Source organism: Orbicella franksi, chromosome 8, assembly GCF_964199315.1.
Source record: "Orbicella franksi chromosome 8, jaOrbFran1.1, whole genome shotgun sequence".
Classification (NCBI taxonomy): domain Eukaryota; kingdom Metazoa; phylum Cnidaria; class Anthozoa; order Scleractinia; family Merulinidae; genus Orbicella; species Orbicella franksi.
The window spans coordinates 4,260,956-4,284,645 of NC_138152.1; the positions used below are offsets into that span (position 1 = coordinate 4,260,956).

At 39.7% G+C, this 23,690-nt stretch overlaps 1 protein-coding gene across 1 annotated transcript; it reads left to right on the top strand.

The window, feature by feature from the left end:
- On the top strand, window positions 1-22,188 carry LOC145495986 (scavenger receptor cysteine-rich type 1 protein M130-like). The gene is made up of 17 exons (XM_081475588.1): window positions 1-874; window positions 4,961-5,103; window positions 6,108-6,205; window positions 6,769-7,107; window positions 8,119-8,457; window positions 9,855-10,193; window positions 10,616-10,945; window positions 13,425-13,460; window positions 13,816-13,976; window positions 14,264-14,489; window positions 15,539-15,664; window positions 16,868-17,046; window positions 17,684-17,791; window positions 17,982-18,055; window positions 18,994-19,034; window positions 19,646-19,742; window positions 20,032-22,188. Exons 3-17 carry the CDS (start codon window positions 6,148-6,150, stop codon window positions 20,138-20,140), a joined length of 2,562 nt encoding a protein of 853 aa, XP_081331714.1. The 5' UTR covers window positions 1-874; window positions 4,961-5,103; window positions 6,108-6,147; the 3' UTR covers window positions 20,141-22,188.
- Window positions 22,189-23,690: the final 1,502 nt, after the last annotated feature.

Below are 23,690 nucleotides of genomic sequence, written 5' to 3' on the forward strand. Positions count from 1 at the left end.
GAGTAACTGAGTGCTCAACACCAATAAAATACAATAGCCTTCCTTTGCTTTGTCCAATAATTGCGATGACGTCATGCATTGTCATCCAGTTTTGTTCGCAGAGCAGCAGCACACTGTTAATTCCAATGAACATTTTTTTATTATTATTGACAATGTTGTTATCATTGTTCTCCTCATTCTCTTCCGCAAAAAGTCCTGAAACGTATTTTGGTGTTATTGACATCACAACCACATGGGCTGTGTCTAAGCGACGAACGTTCTTTAACTTTGGTCGGAACCGTTGAGACAGTTTTATCAATGTTTTAATTGCGCGCGACACTATTAAGCTACAATGTAAACAAACCACATCGAATTCGACCCCCTCCCCCCCACCAACCACCTCACAGACCCCTATTTTAAGTACATTTGGTCTGAAAACCAACGCATACAATTCTTGTAGCTACTTGTGTTATCCTAAACAGCATTGCAAGAGGGAAAAGGAGATTGACACCATTCATTTGACAACTTTAAGTCAGTGTAACAACCACGAATTATTTAACAAAGTTTTAGACGTCAGTCAGTACAACAGGAAAATGCAGGTATTTGTCTCAACTATGCAGCAACTGGGCACCAGACTCCCACACCTCCTCACTGCACAGGTTACTCAGTTGTCAGAGACTTTCTAAACATCACACCGTTGAACGGTACATCTTTGAACGATCGCCGGAAAGTCTCTCAGACAAAACATATCTCAGGGAAAACCAGACAACTTTATAACTAACCCAAAAAGGTTGTTAATTGTAATCTCGTGACCATCAGTATTGAATTTCTTACAAATGGTAACATCGCGAAGTTGAAGGAAGCTTTTGGAAGTTACGAAAGAAGTGGAATTAAGGTATGGAAATAACGTATTTAAAAGTGAAATTTGGCATAAGTTGTTTGAAGTGAAACTGGCAAAAATATTCGGCATAGATAAAGCTCTATACGGATGTTTTCGCACGATTCACGATTTCCATTGGTAATACAAAACAAAACTGCTTGCATTTAATTTACTTGAGCAGTTATTCAGAACTGAGTGCTACGGAAACTACTTAGAAACAACTGTCCGCTATGAAGGAGATGACTAGTGCGAAACAAATCGACGAAAATATCGAAAATCAAGTCTGTTGGTTCCACAGACTTCAGAGAGTTGCTGCAGTTTGAATACACAACAGTTTCCTCATAAGTTATGCCTCAGTAGTGGTGTGTACTTTGTATCTCATTTAACGTGAGGTTATTGCGTGACGTTTGATGTAAAGCCAGGATAAGCAAGATTAAGGGATAGAAATTGGATCCAAAAACTTAGATGTCTTTGAAATTACAAACTAACGTTTTGTTGATTTAATAATTTCTACCCCCAATGTGTGTTCGTACGTGGTTCAAAACTATGCGTTCGACCCCAAAGCGTGGGAAAGTAAATGGAAAGCCCAAGCAATAACAAGCCGTATTTGCTGAGTTTCAAGACAATATTTGCACCAACAACGAAAATTATTTGGAAGTCTGGTAACTTTTAACGAAAAAAATGTCACTCGTGTTAAAGTTAATTAACTGCCATTTGCTCTAGGTCTTTAGTGTCAAAGACTGTTAGTGTCGCTGAAATCTTCCTAGAATGGAATATACTCTGAGCTAATTATTTCTGTTCACTAAAGGTGTGATTGTTTTGTTTAGAGATGAAAACTTTTACACAAGCATTTGCGGAATTTGACGTACTCTTGTAAAACCTTTTCAATTGTGACGTGAAAATTGCACTTCAACTGGCTTTCGTGGCTTAAAATAAACTTGGTTAAAATAAATCACGGGTTGTTAAGAGATACTTAAGAAAAAGAAAAAGAACTCTATACTATCCATTCTCTGTAAGTCCTGTGTGTTACAGCCTTTAATAACAATGTTCAAACTTAATTCATGCAATGAAGATGATTGTTCACCATCGAAGGGGTTATTAAAATAATTTGATAGTAGTTCGGTTGACTTAAGAGATACATTTTTCTTGTCAAACGTCATTTCTGTTTATTTTCAGGAATATCAACGGTTGATTTTGCTTGTCTATCAATCGTTTGTCATTGCGAAGAGCAAGTTTAGTTAACAGTAGGCAATTTACAGTGGAATGGTTCTCTGCTATAAGAATGGCAAAAAGTAATTTTCAACATCTAATCTGTCGTTACGATATTAACGCTTTGCTGATACCGATACTGAAACCAATCGATGTAAGTACCACAAGAGTCACAAGAATCTCACAATTATATCAGACATAGCTGCCGGCAAAATGCGAGAAAGAGGAGAAACTAAGAACTTCACAAAAATGAATGATCTTGTTAACAAACTGGGAAAACGGAGTCGGTAAATAAGAATATCGTATTAATGCTGATTTAATCCAGCAGTTTTGACCAGCCGCGATAACGAATGAATGACAAGTTAGGTCTCACTAAACATCCGTTCATCAAATAAACAAATTATAGTTGTCCAAGTTTCTTCCAAATCCTCAATTTCAGGGAAGGTCAACTATGCTTTGCTTGCGACATAAAAAAACAGAAATTTCCTGTTCAACTTATGTTAACTGACATGAAGAAGGACTACTTGGCAAAACCGTGTTTTGAAGGTCAGATAATGAACTCTAAGGCAACTCAAAGTGATGGAAACTCGATACGCCCAAGTAATTTCCTCTGGGTGTTTATAGCCCAAGGAAGGAAAGTCGGTAACAACACGAGAAGAAGAAAATTCTTTGACTTTAGTCAACTACTTGGTGTAGCTTTGCATTCAAAGTTACACCAAGAATATTAAGGGAAAATAGGACATATTTCCTTTTATGTAAGCCGCATGAGATGATGACGTAATATCACGTTGTAACTACTTCGCGGTTAATAAATAAAGAAGTGTGGAATTACTGAAGTCCCGTCCAAACTGCGCCAGGGAAATTTTAAAACGTAGCTTTATTCTACGGTTTGGCCTGCGGTCCACACTAATCCGTCACGAAAACGGAGCTTTTCGAAAACGCTCCTCAAACCGGAGGAATTTGAAAACGCCGGCTTTGCGATTTAGTGTAGACGGAAAACATTCTAAAAACCGAGCTTTCCAAAACAATGACATCATGATATTCATGTGATTTCCCTGCCCGAGTCTCCATCAAACACAAATCCAAAATGACCCGTGATTGGTGCATTTTCAAATTTCTTCGGCGTAGTGTGGACGTAAAACATTTGATGCGCTCTCAGAGTTGAAACGCCGTTTTCAAATTTTTCCGGCGTAATGTGGACGGTGCGGTAGGCTTATATTCTTAAATGACCTTCAGATTGCTTTCTACTTAGACTCCTGCTTGGCTATGGTCCGGCATTGCATTTGCAATTCTGTTCGTAATACTTGGCTTTGTACTGCTTATACTGCTATCAGGCAAAATTGGGTTTCTTTGGGTTTCAGAAAATACTGTCGGGAGTAAATTAAATTAAGGAAAGCTGACGATGGATTAACCAAACATAATAGTGAAATATAAATTCTCAAAGAGGCATGTTTAAAATATGTAAAATCGATGTTGATCTAATCGATAACAAACTGTAATATCAACAAAGGGTTACGATTTCTAAAATTTGGCGACTGTGCCAAGGCATATGATATAAATAGACTCCAAAATTCAGGGAGGTCTAACCAGGGTTAAAAAGAAGCCTCAAGCAAATGAAAAGTGTTTTTAATGCTGGACAAAACAGGAAGGACTTCTTCGTACGTGTGGCCTAAAAAAGGACCTTCACTCACCTTATAATTACTAAATGTTTAACTTCCCAATGCAAACTCGTCATAACATCAGGGCATGGATATTTGATTGTAACGACTGCGAGAAAAAGACCTGTCTCCTCTAGAAATAGGGCGTGAGCCTATGAGCGGTGGATGTACACAATTTTTCTTTGATCCTCGCGTGGACGGTCGAAAGAGAAGCGAAAGCCCGCGTGGGCCTAGACTATGAGTGGTCCCTCTTTCGCGTAGTCCGTCTTGCGTGGCGCGAAAGAAAACCGCGAGAAAAAAATGGCCGCGCGAAAGCCGCGCGCTTCTCATCCCCAGGATTTCTCTCGGTTTATTTATGGTCTAGCCTCCTACCTATGCTAGACGCTCTTTGGGCTCACGAACGAAGCGATAAGCGAAAGTGGGACTTCTCATAGTTCTAGCGTGGGCCGGGAAGATCAATCAAATAAGCGCGCGCGGTCATAATTAGTGAGCGCGTGCATCGCAAGTTTTGCTTCGCACAGGAAGGAGGGTGGTATTAGATGAGGGTTAGCTGATAGCTGAGAACTGATGAACTGAGAGCTTAAAATTACATGTTTTTCAAACTGCTAGTTGAGAAATCTGTTGAAGTTTTAACTAACAGCTGAGAGATCGCTGAGATTCCAGCAGCCCTATCCTAGCACGACCTTGTTTCAAAGAGAAAAGCCCTTGAAACGAGGTCGCCCCCAGCAGACTCTCCGAGAAAGGGCCGATGCTTTGCTCTTTTGTTTTGTCTGTTCGGTTTGTTATTTTGTCTATTTGTTTGCTTGTTTTGTTGGTTGTTATTGTAACGAACCTTGTTACGTTCGGAGTTGGCAGCCTTTTCCTATCACTATTCTTTTCTTTGAAGGTCATTCTTTATCGCTTGTTATTTCCTCCTTGTTTCTTCTTTGTTGGAGGGCTAGTTACTTTTAGGACTTCAACAACTTATCTGCAAATGAAGAACCTGTGCGATGTCTTAACAATTAACAGTAAATACGTCTTTGTTTGTTTGTTTGTTTGTTTGTGTAACAATTGATTGATTGAGAACACAGTAAATATATAACGTGCTGTTGACAATTGACGCTTTTGTTCCTGCTCGAAGCATTAATTCTCCTTACTGACTAGTACACTTTTCTGATAATTAAGAGAATTTTGTGTTTTATGAAAACGATATGCTGTCAATTGATGACTATCTTTATTCTCGCCACCTGTTTAGGGTTAAAGGTTACATTCTTCAGTGAAAGTAAACTCCATCAATTTTAAGTCAGCATTGCTGTTTGTTCGTTGACGACAGACGTTACTCATGCGATCAGTCTTCTTCCCAATGTGTTCATTGCAGCAGACATCGATGAATTTCAGGTAAGCGAATCCTGGCTTTTTATCGCTGATAATTATCAGCGATCGTTACTGTTGCTTGTGATTTTCGTCGATCAACTTGCCACAGCACGCAAACACGTCATAAAACTATAACTGAGTTATCTGCGAAACCTCGAGAAACCATTTCAAAAGCAATCAGTGTTTGCGCCAAATGATAGTAATTTCTGCACCAGGTTGACGAGATTCTACAGATTTCCTCGCGATCTGGCTCGGAGATCGTGACCATAAGGAAAGCAAATTATAAATCTCTTATAGACTTGATCCCAAACAACAAGACTGATTACAAGAGTAATTACAAACACTTAAAGCGCCCCTTCCCTTGCCATAAGCCCGATCCAGTTACTTTGCTTGCAAAAATCAAAAGACGATTAGATTGCTCTTTCCGTCCTCCACAGAACTGTCTCAAAAAAGTGAATCATTTTGCGGTTGTCGATTCATTAAGTCTTTTAGTCTTCTTTCTACGTTTGTGTGTTCGTGTGGAAACCACGATGTCAATTTTTTTTTTTTCATTCGGGTTAGATAATGAATATTACCGAGATGAGAATCGAAGAGGTTAAAATAACTGTTAATGGCTTTTTGTTTACAAATCAAATAGAATTTTGCAATTATTTTTGGTTTCACTTTGGAAAGGATTTAACGATTTGATAACTGGAAAGAAACTTTCAGTTATTTGATGGACTGGTTGAATTTTCTCTGTACTTATATCAAAAGGAATTTTACTCATGGGGAGGCATGTAATCCTGTTTCCTAAAGATACACAGCTTCAGTTGGGGATCGTATCAAGTTAAGGTCACGATAGAATGCAATTTTCGCGAAGTAACCACGAATGGACATAATTACGCAGCTTAATTTGAAGGAAACCTTGCTCAATAATTATAACATCAAGAATGGTGTAAAAAAAAGGGTCAAACATGGTTAAAATGGTGGAAGAGTAACACAGACCACGATCGGCAAGAGCTACAATGTCTTATGCTAATTTATTCCAGATGTGCCACCCGTGACGTAGCTCGTTGAAATCAACCAATCATGAAGCTTCTCTGGGTTCTTTGTTCGACGATCCTTCTACTCAGTGCCACAACAAAAGGTAAGTATGTTTTTTTTTTCGTTTCATCCTCTAGGGCTAAAAGACACCTTGTGAGGTCTTGAGCCGGTAATTGAGCTACGTTGTGAATAGGTTTTGACATCATGTCATCTTATCACCCAAATCATAAATCTCGTCTAAAATCCACTAATAAGTGTCCCTTGATCTCCAGATAACCTCTTCTTAACTCCTTACTTAACGTTTCTTTACGTGTTGTCGTCACTTGAAAGTCACGGAATGGTTTTCATAACAGCAGATTCAAGCTAAAAAATCCTCACAACGCTTTTGTCCCTAACCTAAACATATGTAATACCTTTTATTTTAACTGGCTGCTTAGCATGTTCCACTCTTACATTATTTCGGGTAGCCAGCACCCCTATCATCTATCATTTTGGTTTTTACTCTAGCAAAACATTGTAATTTCTAACTCTGGGGTGAAATAAAAAGTTTTTGTTGTTATTGTTGTTGTTGCTATGAACAAATCCCACCCAGTAGAAAAAAATTCTCTGTTTTCTCCTTTGTTTCAATAATCTTTTTACTTGTTTTTGACTATTTTCACCTTTCAGCACTGAACATCAACGTGACATTAACAGATGGCCCAGGATCATATGCTGGCCGAGTGGAGCTGAATTTCAACGGAACCTGGGGCCCGCTTTGTGATACTGACTTAACTATCGATGTGGGTCACGTGATATGCAGACAGCTTGGCTACCCACGGGCCGTTGCCACCCCATGTTGTAACGCGTTTGGCGATGGGACGAGTTCGTTCTGGCTGTATGATGTTAAATGCAACGGAAGCGAAAGCAGTCTTGCTGAATGTGATTACAAGACCGGGGCTCCAAATACATGTGATCCACAATATGACTTTGCAAGCGTTGTTTGTGAAAACCCCAACATAACAGACAGTAAGTTCATGATAGGGTCTCAATGGGATGAACCATTTGCGATAAAACGGGGCAAAAATTTTAGCCGTTAGGCGTAAAAATTGGAACATTTTAACCCGTAACAGTAAGAAATGTTACCCGTAAAAAAATTTAGCCACGAAAGAGAAAGTCTCAGAATCTCTTGTCAATAATTTTTTTGTGTCTTGTCTTACTATAGTAGTAAGCAACGGTAGTGTACAATTCTTATGATAACACCTTTTTGTAACTGTTAAGACCTCGTAGATGTTTAAGGCTAATCAAAATAAATTTCTAAACTTTTTAAACAATGATAGTTAAATCTTAACTTTTTAAAACAGTTGTAATTATTTTCTAAGATTTCTATTAACAGTGAGGGAAATAAATTAACCGTTAGCGGTAAAAATGCCAAAATATTGACCGTTAGCCGTATAAGCTATCGCCCCATTGAGACCCTCGACCAAGATGTAATGCACTGCGACAGAAACTGTTCAACTACAGATTCAGATGTTCAAATGTTCAAATGTTGTTGTTTATAGTGGTCAATGCGCTTAGCTACAGCTAGCTAATTCACAAGCATGCCACTTAAACTGAAAGAAAGAAACAAATAAATTAACTAAACATAATAGGCTTAAAAATCCCAACTGGCTCGAGGCAGACCAGTTGGCTATTTACAAGCATGACCGCGGAATTGAACTAGGGTCTACCGAGAAACAACTCCAGCTTAGTAGTTTGAGCAGGACTTGAACCCGCGACCTCCGGATTTCCAACCCGGCACCCTAACCACTCGGCCACGGTGCCTCCGCAGATTTCATTATCGAAAAAAACTGCCTCTTGATGCCAAGCGTTAAACAGACCTCATCCTCGACCCCGGAACTAAGTTGGCGTAAAACGTCTCTCGCTTTACTAATAAAGACATAGATGAGGTGGAAAAATGAGAAATCTTAAACACAAGCGTTAGTTAAGGACAATTTTGAACACAGCTTCTCTAATAGTTTTCATTCTTTATTTTCTAAGCTTATCCTTTGGACGTTCGCCTATCCTACGCACCAGTCCATTATGCTGGTTGCGTGGAAGTGAACTATGCAGGGATCTGGGGCGACGTTGGGATGTTTCGCTGGGATCGACAAGATGGCCGCGTTGTCTGTAGACAGCTTGGGTACCAGGATGTTTTGACAGTTCTGTGGAGATGTAATAACTGGCTGGAAGGAAAGCCTAATGTAGTCACGTGGATGGACACGGTGCAGTGCACTGGAAACGAAAGTTCTTTGACAAATTGCACTCACGAATGGCAGACGTACAGGAGTTCGTTTCGTTTTGACGCTGGAGTGGTTTGCCAAAATAGAAGTCAAACAGGTACTCGAATAAATAACCCTGAGATTTGCACGTTTGAATCCTGTCTCCAGGCGGGGGGGGGAGACTTCCATGTGAAACGGTCGGGGATGCTCACAAGCGCGTGCACAAGCGCGTGCACATACACAACATCGAGAGATTTCCTTCAAGCTTAGCTCGACAGCGAAATAAATGCTCGTTTCCTCTTAAGCGAGCATGGTAATCTTGATTTTTTTTATTGCATGATTTTCTGTACAAATCATTATCTTTAAGTTAAAAGTTTTTTTAAAAAAAGTGTTCGGAAGGAAAAAAAGATATAGCTTAAAGCGTGCATAAGACCATTACTCTAGGAAGGAAATTATGACCCTCGAAACAACGACTCGAGGAACGCGGTCTTGAGTCGATGTACTGTAAAATTGTGTATTTTTTCCCATAAACTATATATTACATTGTTGCATATGCTCGAGACTTCCTACCTATCAAGTTTTTTGAAGTGCAAGTTTCTTTAAAAAACTTTGCTTCCAGCTAACGCAAAACGTAATTAACGAACGCGATTTGACACAAATGGTGTAAGTTTGGCCTCTTCATATCCCTTTGGCGTGAATGGTGACCTATCTAATTTATTGTATTTTTCGAAACAGTGCTTGGTAAGGAACATTCAGGGAAAGTTTCGAAAAAATCGTTCAGCAACTTTTATTTCTGAGGAATCACCTTAATTAGTTGAAGCGAATCCTGTTGATAATTCACTTAGTTATATCTATTTATTTATTTATTTATTTGTTTGTTTAATTTGCTTGTTTGTTTAGTTACCAGTGCACTGATCACAGTGCTGCGCAATATCTTTTTAAAATTAGTTTTTTGACAACATCTTGACACCTGTTTGATCACTTGTGACTTGTTTCTCAATCAAGCAGCTTCACAGCTCTGCCTCTCATAGTTGTTGCAATTTGATTGGCTTGTACAAAGAGAAGCCAATTGAAAGTTGTCAAAAAGATGTCAAAAATCAACCAAGACTTATTACAAACAAGCAACAAAACTAACTTCGCGTTCCGAAAGTAAAAGCCCTCTTTTCTTTGGATTTAGCAGCTGTTTGCTATCGCTACTTTTACTTTTCTTTAAAACTGAGTAACATACATATACCCTCAGACTAAGAATAACGTGAAGAAACATCCAATCATTTTAATGTCGTATGTGTTAATTCCACTGTCTCCCACAACACGGGTCTTGTTGAGGTTGGTTTGTGTTCGTTACGTACAATTTCGGACAGCAGTTACTTTGCAGATTTGTTAACTGATAAAAAATAAGCACTTCTATCGTAGGCCTTCAGGCTTCTAAAATTATTATTACCAATACTTGGGTTCATGATAATGGACATAATGCGAGAGAGAGAGAGTCATAACACGCAACTTTTTCTCTTTCAGATCTCCAAATTCGTCTGAAGGGTGCACTGGTCCCGTATGCTGGTCGAGTGGAAGTACTTTTGGCGGGAAAATGGGGCGCGATTGACAGATTCACTTGGCAACTTACAGATGCTCACGTGGCTTGTAAACAACTGGATTTTCCCGGCGCCGAACTTGCCCTTCGCGGGGCGACTTTCATTTTAAACTCCTCGTGGTCAGCACGTGCGCTGAATGTGCAATGGGTAGAGAATGTGCGGTGTCTGGGAAATGAATCTTTGCTGATTGAATGTCCGCTTGACTTGGTCTTTACACCAGGACCAGCGTTTGAAGCTGGTGTAGTCTGTACGTCAGATAAGACAGGTAAAGCATCCTCGTAAGGTAGAGTCTGCGTCGGGGCTAATGGTCCATACGTCCGGAGCTTAGCCCGGTGTCAGGAGCCTTAAGCGACTAAGAGTAATTTTCTTTTTTTTCCCCACCCCCCTCTGGTTTGGATGCTAATGGAGAGAGAGGCTCTTTGGGAGAAAAGTGAGTTGCCAAAGAACACACGGCCAGGGCTCAAAGCCAGACCGCTCTTAACGGAGAGCGCGCTAACGATCATACCACCGTCCCTTCCGAAAGTGTTGTCGACTAGACTTAAATATAAAAGATAAACTGTCCAGAAACTTTTATGGAGAGAATGTTATTAGTTAACCGATATCAGGTTTGTACGGCATTTGAATTAAATGTGATAAGCATTCGCATTATACTAAACTTTTCATATTGGTTGATTCTTCTTGTAATAGTCACGAAAATCAGGCTCGCTGGAGGCAATGTCAGTAATGCTGGCCGTGTTGAAGTTAACATCGCTGGAATCTGGGGCACAATCCGGAATAGGGGCTGGGGTATGAACGCCTCAAATGTGGCCTGCAGGCAGCTCGGTTACCCTGGAGCCGAGGCGGCCATATTGTCCACCGTGGGACCCTTTGGAAAAGGGGAGGGTCCTGTTTGGATGTCAGACCTGGATTGCGAGGGACATGAAGACTCGTTATGGAAATGCTCTTGGCCTAGGATAGCGGGTATCTACTGGGACCATGATAATGATGCTGGCGTGGTTTGTAAGGTTGATCACTCAAGTAAGTAAATACAGTTGAACCTCTTTTAAGCGGCCAACCCCCAGTTAAGTCCCGAAATTACTGTCGGTTATAAACTGCAAATAAAACCAATCTCTATTAAGCGGCCCCGGCCACCTTATGGTCGTCCCTATGAGGGAATTTCTATTGTCCTTAAATAAAACGCTGTGCTAATAATCACACGCAAAAATATAGTCTGCCGTAAACAGAACAAGATGCAAGGGACAAACAACCGAATCTGTTTAAGAGAAAATATCCTTGAAAGATACGCGCTATGACTGGCTGGAAGCCGTAGGTTTTTGTTATAGTAACTCTTACACAAATATAACTTTCGTGTGTCGTCCACCCGCGAAGGAAGTCGCACACCTGTGAGCTTGACATGCCTTTATCGAATCACAGAAGTTTGTAATAAAATTCTAATTATACAATCATACAATTAAGTTCTTTTTGCAGTGTCAACAGCTATTAGACCGTTCGCATCCCCTCTATATTTCGACGTAGGCGAAAAAAAAAAAGCGAGGGAAGCGAACGCGAGCAACAAGGGGGTGGGGGTGGGGAGGCGAGAGAAGCGGGCGAAATGAAGAGTTGAGAAGACTATTCTTTCGTGATTCCATCCGCGCGTTCAACGATCTAATGAAAATAAGAGAAAATAGAGAGCTGTGAACAGTCTAAATAGCTATTAGTTTTCAGAGCAGTAAACCACATGGACCTTGTTGCCGACCAATTTAAGCTGGTAGCATGCATGTTTTCAGTTTTCCGTGCACATGTCGACGTGTACATGGCGACGCTTTATGTACTTATTTATTTGTCAGTACAGTGGAACCTAAGGTTGCGACCTCCTTTCGTAACCGACCAGTCCTCCAAAATACCAAAAGTTTCCAAGTCAAATCACTATATTTGGGACCTCTTGTAAGCGACCACATCTCGTAAGCGCTAAAAGTTTGAAATTTTCTATTGTTTTTAACCTCCCGTAAGCGACCACTTGACAGATAATAGAACGAGAATTGGATAATAGGGCGTTGTATAAACATTATTGCATTCCTGGGTAGTACCGTATTTTTTCTCGAAATTGACTTTTCACATGAATAAAACACTGAAAAAATTAAAGAAAAAATACACGTACACTGTACCCTATCACTCAAGAGACGACGCTAAAGCCTGGTTTTCACTAGCGACGCAAGCACAAGCGCAAACACAATATTCTTATTTCACCATGAAAACGGCCTTGACGCAGGCGTAAGGACAAGCACAAGAACAAGGATCAAAATTTTTCCTTTTTCTTGTGCTTGCGCTTATGCTTGCGTTTGCGCTGCAACAAGTGAAAACGAAATACTGCTCAGGTGTAACACAAGCACAAAGATATTTACCACACGTGGTTATGTTTGGCCAATGAAAACACTGGATCCAGATTACGTCGCGCCTAAACAGTTCTCCAAAATGGCTTTTTGCTTGTGCTTGTGTTTTTGTCGAATTTCGTTTTCACTTGTGCTTGCGCTTGTGCTTGCGTCGCTAGTGAAAACCAGTCTTAAATGTCTTAAAATTACCATGTGCTAATGAGGCAAAATTTTGACCCAATATAGTCGTAAGCAACCACCTTAAGCAAGGTTCCACTGTATGTGGAACTAAGTAATGATTAATATCATTTGCAGCTCTGGAATTCGACAAGGCTTACAGGCCAAAAGATAAAAGACCATGTATAAAGTTAATTTCTGTTGTTTTATAACTCAGGTAGCTCAACAAATACACCTTCCACCGGAGAAAAAGGTGTGAAATTAAAGACGTTCGCGCGAAAATTTTCCAGTCGATAGATTTTTTTTAAATTTTTACTGCAGTCAGATAATGAGTTACTTGTGTCAGAAACGCTAAAAAAATTTGGGGGTCACCGACTTCGTCTCGGGGATAAAGCGTGTGGAAAACTAGTCTGATTTTGAAAAATTGGCGCGCGTAAATCAGCATAGTCTACAGGGTTTTATAGTTAAAAATATCGAAGTTGAGTCAACGGAGACAAACGATCTTATTCCTGTTTTGTAGAAGTAGGTCTGTTGCTTACAGGCCAAAAGATAAAAGACCATGTATAAAGTTAATTTCTGTTGTTTTATAACTCAGGTAGCTCAACAAATACACCTTCCACCGGAGAAAAAGGTATGAAATTAAAGACGTTCGCGCGAAAATTTTCCAGTCGATAGATTTTTTTTAAATTTTCACTGCAGTCAGATAATGAGTTACTTGTGTCAGAAATGCTAAAAAATTTGGGGGTCACCGACTTCGTTTCGGGGATAAAGCGTGTGGAAAACTAGTCTGATTTTGAAAAATTGGCGCGCTTAAATTAGCATAGTCTACAGGGTTTTATAGTTAAAATATCGAAGTGGAGTCAACGGAGACAAACGATCTTATTCCTGTTTTGTAGAAGTAGGTCTGTTGCTTACAGGCCAAAAGATAAAAGACCAATGATAAAATTAATTTCTGTTGTTTTATAACTTAGGTAGCTCAACAAATACACCTTCCACCGGAGAAAAAGGTATGAAATTAAAGACGTTCGCGCGAAAATTTTCCAGTCGATAGATTTTTTTAAAATTTTTACAGCAGTCAGATAATGAGTTACTTGTGTCAGAAATGCTAAAAAAAATTGGGGGTCACCGACTTCGTCTCGGGGATAAAGCGTGTGGAAAACTAGTCTGATTTTGAAAAATTGGCGCGCGTAAATCAGCATAGTCTACAGGGTTTTATAGTTAAAAATATCGAAGTTGAGTCAACGGAGACAAACGATCTTAGTCCTGTTTTGTAGAAGTAGGTCTGTTGCGTAAATAATTCCAAATATCACATCGGTTTCATTTATTGAATTCATTCATATCGTCTTTTCTGTTATATTCCAGCAAATTCAAGGCTGAACAGGACCCTGAAAATTGCTCTTCCTGTGGTCGGTGCGGTCATACTTCTGCTCCTGGTGATCGCATTCTACTTCCGGTGTTACCGGAAAGAGAGAAGAGGAAATGATTCCAGAACTGAATTCGTGAACATGAGTGACGTCAGCCTCGTACGTAAATGAGTCGCTTTCTGTTATGTTACGTTACCTTACCTTACGTTACTTTATGTTTTGTTACGTTTTGTTACTTTATATTATATAACGATTTAGGCACTGAGTTGAAAAATAACCGTTAAATCCTTTAGTAGGACCTTAAGACCTTTCAAACACGTCTATGATCGCTCCTGAATGAAAATCAACAGTATATGATCTTAGCTTGTATTTTTCATTATATAAAAGCTATCTTTCTCTTTTGGTTCAGTGAAATTGACTCCCAGATCCCAACGTAGTTTTCTTAGTCCACAGAATCCGGGCAAACCAATCCAGGATTCCACAGAGCTGACTCATCTTACCATGTCAAATTAGATTCCGAGGGCAACAGTGAGATAGACTGGTGCGAGATTTCAAGAGAACGCATTTCACTAGGAGAGAAGATTGGAACCGAGACTGTCGGAGCAACTTTTCACGGGAAGCTCTGTTTGGAGAATGGGAACATGACAAACTGTGTCGTGAAAACAACAAAGGGTAAGTGTTGATCATATTGTCTTTAGTTCCACATACAGTGACTTGATAACCAGATACATTACTTGCAAAACATTTCGGATTTTCTATTTCGAACACTTTATTACTCATTTCGGACAAATTTTGGACAAAAATTCGGACACTACCTTTGCTGAAACATAACTAAAGTTAATTTACGCCATCAAAGCACGAATCGGACTGAAACAATATCAATGAAAATGATAGTTTTACTGCACCCTCAAGGTTTTACAGATAGACCGACGAGAAAATAACACATAATTCTATCAAGCCGTTACGTATCTCAAGCCATGTCTCAACTCAGTAGAGTTTGCTCCATAAAGGAAACTAAGAGCTTTGGCGCTATTGAAAAGTTTTATACCATACTGTAGATATTCCGGAGGCTTAAAAATTTCGGACGGTTTTATTTGCGGACACTTTTTTGTGCGAAATTATAATCCTCCGAAAATTTTTTGCAAGTAATATATGGTAGTGCTTGACCCTGGAAAAAGCCGGGGGAACTCGCCGTCAGTTTGGGCGCAACAGGTCAATTTCGATTTACGTATTAAAATTCTAACTTTGCTACGAGGCTTACGGGAATGACACAAAAGAAATTGAATTTGAGGGATACAAAAATAATCGGCTTAAAAAAAATAATTGGCTTATTGTTCGACCTCGTCTTCAACTCCAGCCGCTTTTGGTCTTGAAGGAAAAAGCGTCCTTTCCATTAGGAATTTTGGCTGCATTGAGACCCCAATGTACTCCCATTTCAAATCATCATTATCATTATCATCAACAGTGGCCGGTCTCTGTCATCATTGTATGGTTTTGCTCAAAATAATTGCGTTTTAGAGTGGCGTTTCACAACCCATGAATTGGTTGTATAAAAATTGGATACTATTCGAGGCCAATTCCTGCGTTGTTTTCTTTTGTTCAGTTTGTCTATTTAATACTAAACTTTAGATGTCATAACCCAGATAGAAACACCCTACCTCAATCGTAAGGCTTACCCTGTGCCGGATCGCATAACTTGTTTGACAATTTTTTTTTTTCAGAGTCTTACACAGAGGAAAGTAGATCATTAGATGATGTAAACGACTTGTTAGCCGAACTTAAAATCTTAAGCTGTCTGGGAAGTCATCCAAACCTACTTAACCTCTATGGAGCTTGTACTGTTAAAGGTGAGCACGGGAAGGTCTTGTAAGAATAATTTGCGGATAATAAACAAGATTACATATCCCCCATTTGGCGAGAAACTATGCCCAGATATTTTCCTTCGACATTTCCTCTTCCGCGAAGCACACAGTTTTCTCTTAAACTTTGCTTCTCAGAACAGGTAGCGTTCGCTGAAAAATACGCTGTATAATTCCCGCCCAGTGAAGGTTATTTTAATGGGAAAAAACTTGTTGCTCATGTGAGCGTTTTTATTTAAAGTTGCCACTTAAGTTCCCCGCAGGATCAAAGAACCCGTTTTATTCAATTCTATATTTATAGTCGTTTTTGCTAACTTTCAACCCACTACATTAATGGCTAAGGTGATCTTTACTTCCGATAATGACACTACTAAAACACTTTTTTCTGTACCTCTGATCTATCTTTACAATGCTTACTCTCCAAACTCAAATTCAAATACCTATTACCACCTTAGCTTGCGCTGACATCACTATGACATAACAGCTAAACCTCTCTTACTAATCTCTGATTGCCCTTACTTAACGCGTAACACTAATTAGTATACATTGTATGCTAGCGACTTCGACACGTTAATAAAGTTCTTATCTTATTTTTATCTTATCTTACTCCAAACGTCTGTCCGCGCAGCTAAAACTGTTAGAATCGTGGCCATGTCCACATTATTAGCGAAGAAACTTCGCTCAGGTTTTCAAAGCACTGAGATTAAGTAGTCTTTCTTCGAACTTACCGCACTCGGACGATCAGACCAGATGAAACTCTGAATTTTTTATTAAACTTTAGAAAATAACCCAAAGAAAAAACGGGCGCTGATTGGTTTAACATCGTGTTTCTATTAAACAGTTAGATTATGAACCCGAGATTGCTATCGCGTGATAGTTGACAAAAATCGAGAGCGAATAAGCTAATTGTTTTAGTACAAATCTACTAGTCGTTCAAAACTTTTATCAAAATCTTTTTCACAGACACTCCGAAAACGCAAAGAAGTGACCGCTATTTTGTTAGCAACCGTACACAACTAGGCTACTCACTATCTACAACAGAACGGATAGTGAGTAGCGTAGCCGATCAGAGAATGGCATTCGTGATAGAACGCTGGTAGATTTATCAGTAAAACTCGGTAGAAACAGGTAAATGTTTTCTATTTGTTAACTGTAACAGGCTACTTATCTGAATCTGTGTACTCTTTCCAGGCCCCACATACCTCATATTTGAAGAAGCAGAACATGGAAATCTATTAGATTATCTACAACAACACCAGTCGAATGACGGAATCAACATCACCCAAAAAGTGTGCACCTTATCAAACGTGGAAAAACTGAGGATCGCTTTAGATGTATCCAAAGGAATGAAACATATAGCAGAAAGGAAGGTTAGTGGAATCAAGTTTATTATAGTACACTGAAGCTCAAAACAGGTTAATTTTTACTTCTTAGTCTGCAATGCTCGTATGAAGGCTTTGACTTTCAATTCGTTGCGTCCCAGTGGAATGATTAAGATTAGGAAGTTTAAGAAAACCACGACGGCAACGGGAACGTCGCTAAACAAACGGTTTAATGAGCAGAGCAATGGCTGTGCACGTGCGTTATGATTCTTGGTATATTTCTTCGTCTTCCTCTGCAAAACATCATCGTGAAATGACTACGTTCTGCGTTGTCTGGAGAGCGTGAGCGAAGACGGGTAGATGTTAAAATCTATATTTCGAATTTTGCGCTGTGTTCTATAATCAGTTCCAAGATAGTTTTGACAAAGAGAAACAAACTAGATGACTTTTGAGTATCGCGTGATTCGTAGGTAAAATGTAAATTCATTTTTTTTTATTCGACATTGTCATCGGCGTCGCCGTCGTGGTTACCTAAACTCCCTATTAATTATTGGAGCCTCGGGACGCTGTGAACAACCTGTATCGGCTGTCAAGCTTACCCGACTAGACTTCTCTCGAACAACTTTTCCTGAAATGTCTGTACACAAAACATCAACCCAGTAAAAAATGTTTTTTTCCTTTCCAGTGCATTCACAAGGACGTCGCTGCTCGGAACATACGGCTTGGTAACAAAAGTGTTGCCAAGGTTACTAACATAGGCTGCTCGCGTGTCACTTATGAAGATATCTCAGCCGTAAGTTTGAAAAAAGATCTAGAAATAATCTGGTAACAAATAGTAGCTTCAACAGTGAATACTCATTCTCAATCTTTAACATCTTTGTACATGTTTTTTTTTTTCTTTTTATCTATTTTACTCGCCTAAGATTCAATGAGTCTTTTCTTAAAAACGCGTATTCAGATTTTGTTTGTGCTTTCTTTTTAAGGGAAAGTTGCCAGTGGTAAAGTGGATGGCTCCAGAGAGTTTAGAATCGATGAATTTCTCTTTTGAGAACGATATGTAAGTGCTGAGACCTCGCAATGTTAGTAGATTTGTAAAATTATCAGGTAGTTTACCATAGTAAGCTGCATTAATTGTGTTGCTTCATTTGCCGGGTATTGTTTGTGGCATGGTATAAAATAGTTATGCAACACTTTCTCGTGGTATACCAAGCGTTATAATCCATCAAATATTTTCGCTCGCGCGCAATTGGTCTAAACGCGTCCGTAACCTAATATTCCCCAGCCAAAACTGGGGAATACCCGACGTTATTATCCAACTGCAGCGAATACTGTCCAAATAACAGTACAAACATACAGCGATATTGTACAGTAGAAAACCTGTTTTCCGTATTTGTACAGTAGAAAACCTGTTTGCCGTACAGGTCGGCGCGCGCACCCAAAACTGTCACACTCTCCCTCTTTCATTGATAAATTTATTGACTACAGCAGTTGGATAATAAATCTCTTATTAGATGTTTTGGTGTGTAGTATCGCTTTACATTTTTAGTCGTTGTTCGTATTTAGACTCGCCGTACGGGCTCGTCCAAATACGGTACAACTCGTAAAAATATACAGCGATACTACACACCAAAACATCTAATAAGATATATATTCCCCAATTTTCAAAACCGCGCGTGTTGCAAAAAATATTTGAAGAATAATAAACACAATAGCCTCCATTTGGCGCGAAAATATGCTCGCATATTTGACGTTGGACATTATTTGTTCCTCAAAGCTCACAGTTTTCCTCGAGCTTCGTTCTCGGAAAACTGTTCGCTTCTCGGAACAGGTGACGTCCGCGGAAAAATATCCGAGCATAGTTCCGCGCCAAATGGAGGCTATTGTTTATACATCCCACTTGACGCTTGTATTTTCTTGGTACACACACTCGCCTAAAAGTTCGTGGAAACAGTACCAAATCTGGTCATCTAAAAGTTGCTTGTTGTTTCATCGTAGTTGGTCTTTTGGTATTCTGCTGTGGGAGATAGAAACTGGAGGTAAGTTGAAACGATTTTCTCTGTCAGTGACGACTGTTTGTATACAGTTGTGGTAAAACTGTGGTCAGTTTTACCACAACTGATTTTACAGGATATATAGGTACAAAATTAACGAGATGCGAGATACTCGGAGGGAAAATGAATGGAATATGTGATATCTAGATCAGATAAAACGGGATATAGAGTAGGTAAATCGTTCATCTTTGGAAGTGGACACTTAACGGGACTTGGGACATTTAGGGTAAAAATTATCAGTATGTGGGATACTCAGACTCCCCCCCCCCCCCCCCCCCCGTAATAGGGCCTCTTCAATGGCCTGGGTCATAATACAGAAGGTTTCCCACCATTCAGTTCAATTTCATCCTCTGCCAGGGTCTGCACGAAAGATTCTGATTACGTAGTTCCCCAGAGGTCCATGCCATGTCTATCACGCCTGGGATTGGTTGTTTTGTGCCAGGGCCGTAGCAGGCGAACCGAGGCACTTGCCTCGATAAAAATGTTGAATTTATTTAGTTATTTCAAGTTCACGTGAGAGGCTATGCATCGAGATCACTCAGGTTGTACTGAATTCCATTTTTTATGACCTATAAGCGGTACTTGTTATGTTTCAGGAGATGTTCCATATCCTGAGATTCAGGCTAAAGATCTTTTACGAAGTCTCAAGTCCGGATACAGAATAGAGAAACCCGTGAAGAGTTCTAGTGTCATGTGAGTTTTATTTTTTCTCTTCGTTCGTCGTTCGTCACTCTTCGCTCTCCGCTCTCCGCTCTACGCTCTACGCTCTCCGCTCTCCCCTCTCTGCTCTCCGCTCTCCGCTCTCCACTCTCTGCTCTCCACTCTTCACTCTTCATCCTTCGCTCGTTGCATGACATCAAGTTTCCTTAATTTATTGGTTTGAGCTGTTGCAGGAATTTTTTGAATCAAATTATATAGTTACAACCCATCGGAAAATACTTGGTTACTTCGGTTTTGATATAGTTTTGTTCTTTATCAACAGCTATGAGGTAATGACAAAGTGTTGGCAGGCCGCGCCAAATGACAGACCCAAGTTTAGTGAACTGTGTATGGTGCTCGAAACCATGGTTACCAGGGAAACCTCTTGTTGAAACAGAAAAACACTTGTTCCTCAACTAGGACCATTAAGAACAACATTTTCTTTATTCCTTGTTCGACTTTCTTCCTAGCCTGCAGTGCAGGCGTTATTTTGGATCGGAACGCTCGATAGACCTGGTTATCGACGCCGCCATCCTGGCTTGTAATTGGATGCTTGACCGGTAGAGGGTTGGGGCAGAGTGCGAAGGGAGGGGGGTTGGGGTTGAGGCAGTTTTTTCCACTCTTCCCCATTCCCCGTCCCCTCGGCAAATTTTCCCTCGCCCCAACCCTCCACAGTTACCAAATCCAAGATGGCAGGCCAATACGAAAATGTTAACGCGCGAGCCCGCACTGCAGGCTACTTTCTTTCCGTGTGGTTCAACCTTGTATTTTTTCATGTTAGAAATATCCCATTCTCCTTACAGATTTTCTACAATGTTTTCGATTATAGTTCTGAGAATTATGTTATGCTCGGCTTTAGTTTAAGCCATATCCTTCAAATGACCATTTTCGTTGTTCTCCTTACCTGTCTGATTGACAGTATCTTGATACCGTATAGACAGTTCACAACCCTCGCGGTATTTTCTCTTATTTTTTTCTCCAGCTTCTCAGCGGTGCGGAATCTTAAATCCTTGAATCTGATTGGCTAATCGCGCTCGCTCCAGCGGTCCGGTCAATTGCATCTGCACTTTGCTGTATTTAAGAAAATTTTTGTGGAATACACTTAACGAATTTTCCTCGCTTTCTGCTATTCAATTTACATTAGAAAAGTCTGATTTCAAGTGATTTTAATAGCAACGACTGACAGAAATTGTTTTTGTAGTTAATCTTTAATCTTTGCACGAAATTTCACGACCTCGGTCACAGTTTTTCACTATACGGACCGACCCTAAGCCGCCCAATATACAGTAAATGTATTTTTATTCGATCGTGCGTTGTACGCGCAGGTAGAATCGCGAGTGAGCTAGACGCCAACGCAAAACGGGACACTTGACGGGGTAGGGGTAGCCTGCAGAGCAGGCGGATTAGTCGGGGCTAGCACGATCGCGCTAGCTCCGCTAATAGGGTAGGGGCTAGTAGGGTAGGGGTTAGGGAGCGAGAGAGAAGAGACTGTGAACAGTCTAAATACTGTTCGGAGAAATTTTGGGTTGAAGCGATCATTGTTAGCCGAAGATGGATGAGACAGCCACTGACACTTGGTCTCTTCCACACTAATGCGTTTTTGCAATGAGAGCAGATGAGACGGTGGATTTTTATGAGAGAAAATATTTTTCCCATAGCATATCAGCGGTACAGTGGACACGAAGCTCATGTTTTGATGCTATTTCCGCACGAAAACGCAAAGCATTAGTGTGAAAGAGGCCTAATTATAAGAAGAGAAGATCTTTAATAGTCGCAACTCCGCAAACCCGAAAAATACTGTAAAACTACTTGAACACCTGAATGCAAGCTTATTAGTCAGATTAATTATCTTTGTAATAAATTGGATTAAATATGTCATAATATTGCCTTTAAAAAATTGTCCAAATCAAATCTAGCTATATAAAAATTCATATCAACCTTCAATTAGCTTCAATTCCGTTCATTTTCCTGTAATAATTTTTTGTGTAGTTTTGTATAGAACTTACATATTTGGCAGTTGTGGTTTATCACACAACTCTGACATGCCATTTGCAGTCACTGTGTAATGGTGGAAACCAAAAAAAGAATTACACAAAAATTACGCAATGAAAAACGCAATAAAGAAGTGCTTTTCAGTTGTCAAATGAGTGAAGTCAATTTTGAATCTTTAACTTTAGTTTTCTAAAGGACGCCATCCTGAACTTTCTGGGGGAGAGGTGATTGGCCGAATTTGCCAAGAGCCGAAAAATTGTCCGACATTAGTAGACGATTTATCCGTCTGAGACGAATATATCGTCTAGGTATAAATTCCGGTGTTTAGACGAATTATGCACATTCAAAATCAGCCATAGATGACTGAACAATAACATCCAAGAATAGTAAATTTCTGTTTGAGATAACAATTCAAGACAGGCAGTGATCAATGTAAATGAGATAATATATCTTTAATGGACAAGCATCCAATGCAGGATCCAAAAATCTTGACCATCGGCCAAACAACCGGATGACATTCACGCTACAAAAACAAATTAACAAGAAAACATGAAGATATAAAGAGAACAAGCCGAGCTACAAAGTTATACGCTTATCGTGATAAAACAAGAGTAGAAATCTCACCATCAATTCCCGCGAAATGCAGCGAACATCTGACAAATCAAGGCCGGAAAAAAAACCCAACTTCAAAACGGCGGGGCCTGCCTGGGCCCGCCAGACTTTTCTTAAAGTTCAACTATCGAACTAAAGTTTCACACAAAAATAATCCGCAATACTGATCCTTGTTACCCCGCAAACGACCAAAAGAATATCTATATCAAGTGCGTGTGCTAAACAATCGTTTATATCATAGCATGATTTTCATTGACTAGTTTAACTAGAATGTCCAAAAACGGCATCTCTTTGGCTTTTTTAAATTCAATGGTGAATTTGATGCTATTATGACGGCTTTTGAGGTACTCCAAAAACTCATTAGCAGTGTCTTTGCCGTCTAACGTGGAAAAAGTGTCATCAACATATCTACACCAAAGAGTAGGGTGAAATCTGGGACTGTTAATTATCGATTTTTCTTCAAACTCACGCATGAAGATGTTAGCCAAAACGGGGCCTAAAGGTGAGCCCATGGCAACACCATCAATCTGGTCGTAACAATGACTAATACTGACCATCCAAGATAAAGTGACTTTTCTTTGTGGCAAACTCTAACAATTTCTTTTAAACAGGACGAGGTATTGTTGGGGAATCAGGAAGAGCGTTCAGCTTGTCTAGACAAATTTGTATTGTATTTGTATTGTTTATTCAGGAGTTGCAGCCAGCATTGAATGTCAATTTCAGCGGTGAAAAGCTTTTACTTTATTAGGAAGTAGAAGTTTGAAACGTCTTAAATTTCTACAGCAGATGTTTTCTGTCAAGGTTCCAGACCCCCATTAATATAGTATAAATAGCTTTACAAAAAATTTTAACGATTATACTTTTGAAAATGTATGTTGACTAGCATACGAAACGTCAAGTTTATAAAATGCATGTTTTTAAAATGTTAAGGATCTCAAAATAAAATACCTCTTGGGGATTGTTTTCAAAATTTCCGACGAGAAGCCCCGTCCTTTCCATATGAGAGTGCCCTCCACCCCGCGAGCAGAGCCTCTTTTACATCTTTTTTGAGCGGATAGAGGACGGAAAAAGAGGCTCTGCACAAATCTGGTTTAGCCTTTGAAGTCGCGCTAAAGCATATGTACCGTAAGGAAGGGTTCTTCTTGCACGGTACCCCCTCCCCCGATAAATATAGGGAAAATCAAGGACTGACGAAAACAATATCAACTACTTTACCTCGCCGCTGCATTAAGTGAAAGAACCTAGCTCTAAAAATGTCAAAATATCAATTTTGTATAGGTAATCATACGGTTTCGAGTTCAATTTGGAATTAGGATAGGATGATTCCTCAGTATTGCT

What these genes read in the sequence shown, in the direction of transcription:
- LOC145495986 (XM_081475588.1), top strand. Translation starts at nt 6,148, where the DNA reads ATGAAGCTTCTCTGGGTTCTTTGTTCGACGATCCTTCTACTCAGTGCC. An exon ending in AACATATAGCAGAAAGGAAG is followed by an intron (nt 17,047 to 17,683) that starts GTTAGTGGAATC and finishes TTTCCTTTCCAG; the next exon opens with TGCATTCACAAGGACGTCGC. An exon ending in TTCTCTTTTGAGAACGATAT is followed by an intron (nt 18,056 to 18,993) that starts GTAAGTGCTGAG and finishes GTTTCATCGTAG; the next exon opens with TTGGTCTTTTGGTATTCTGC.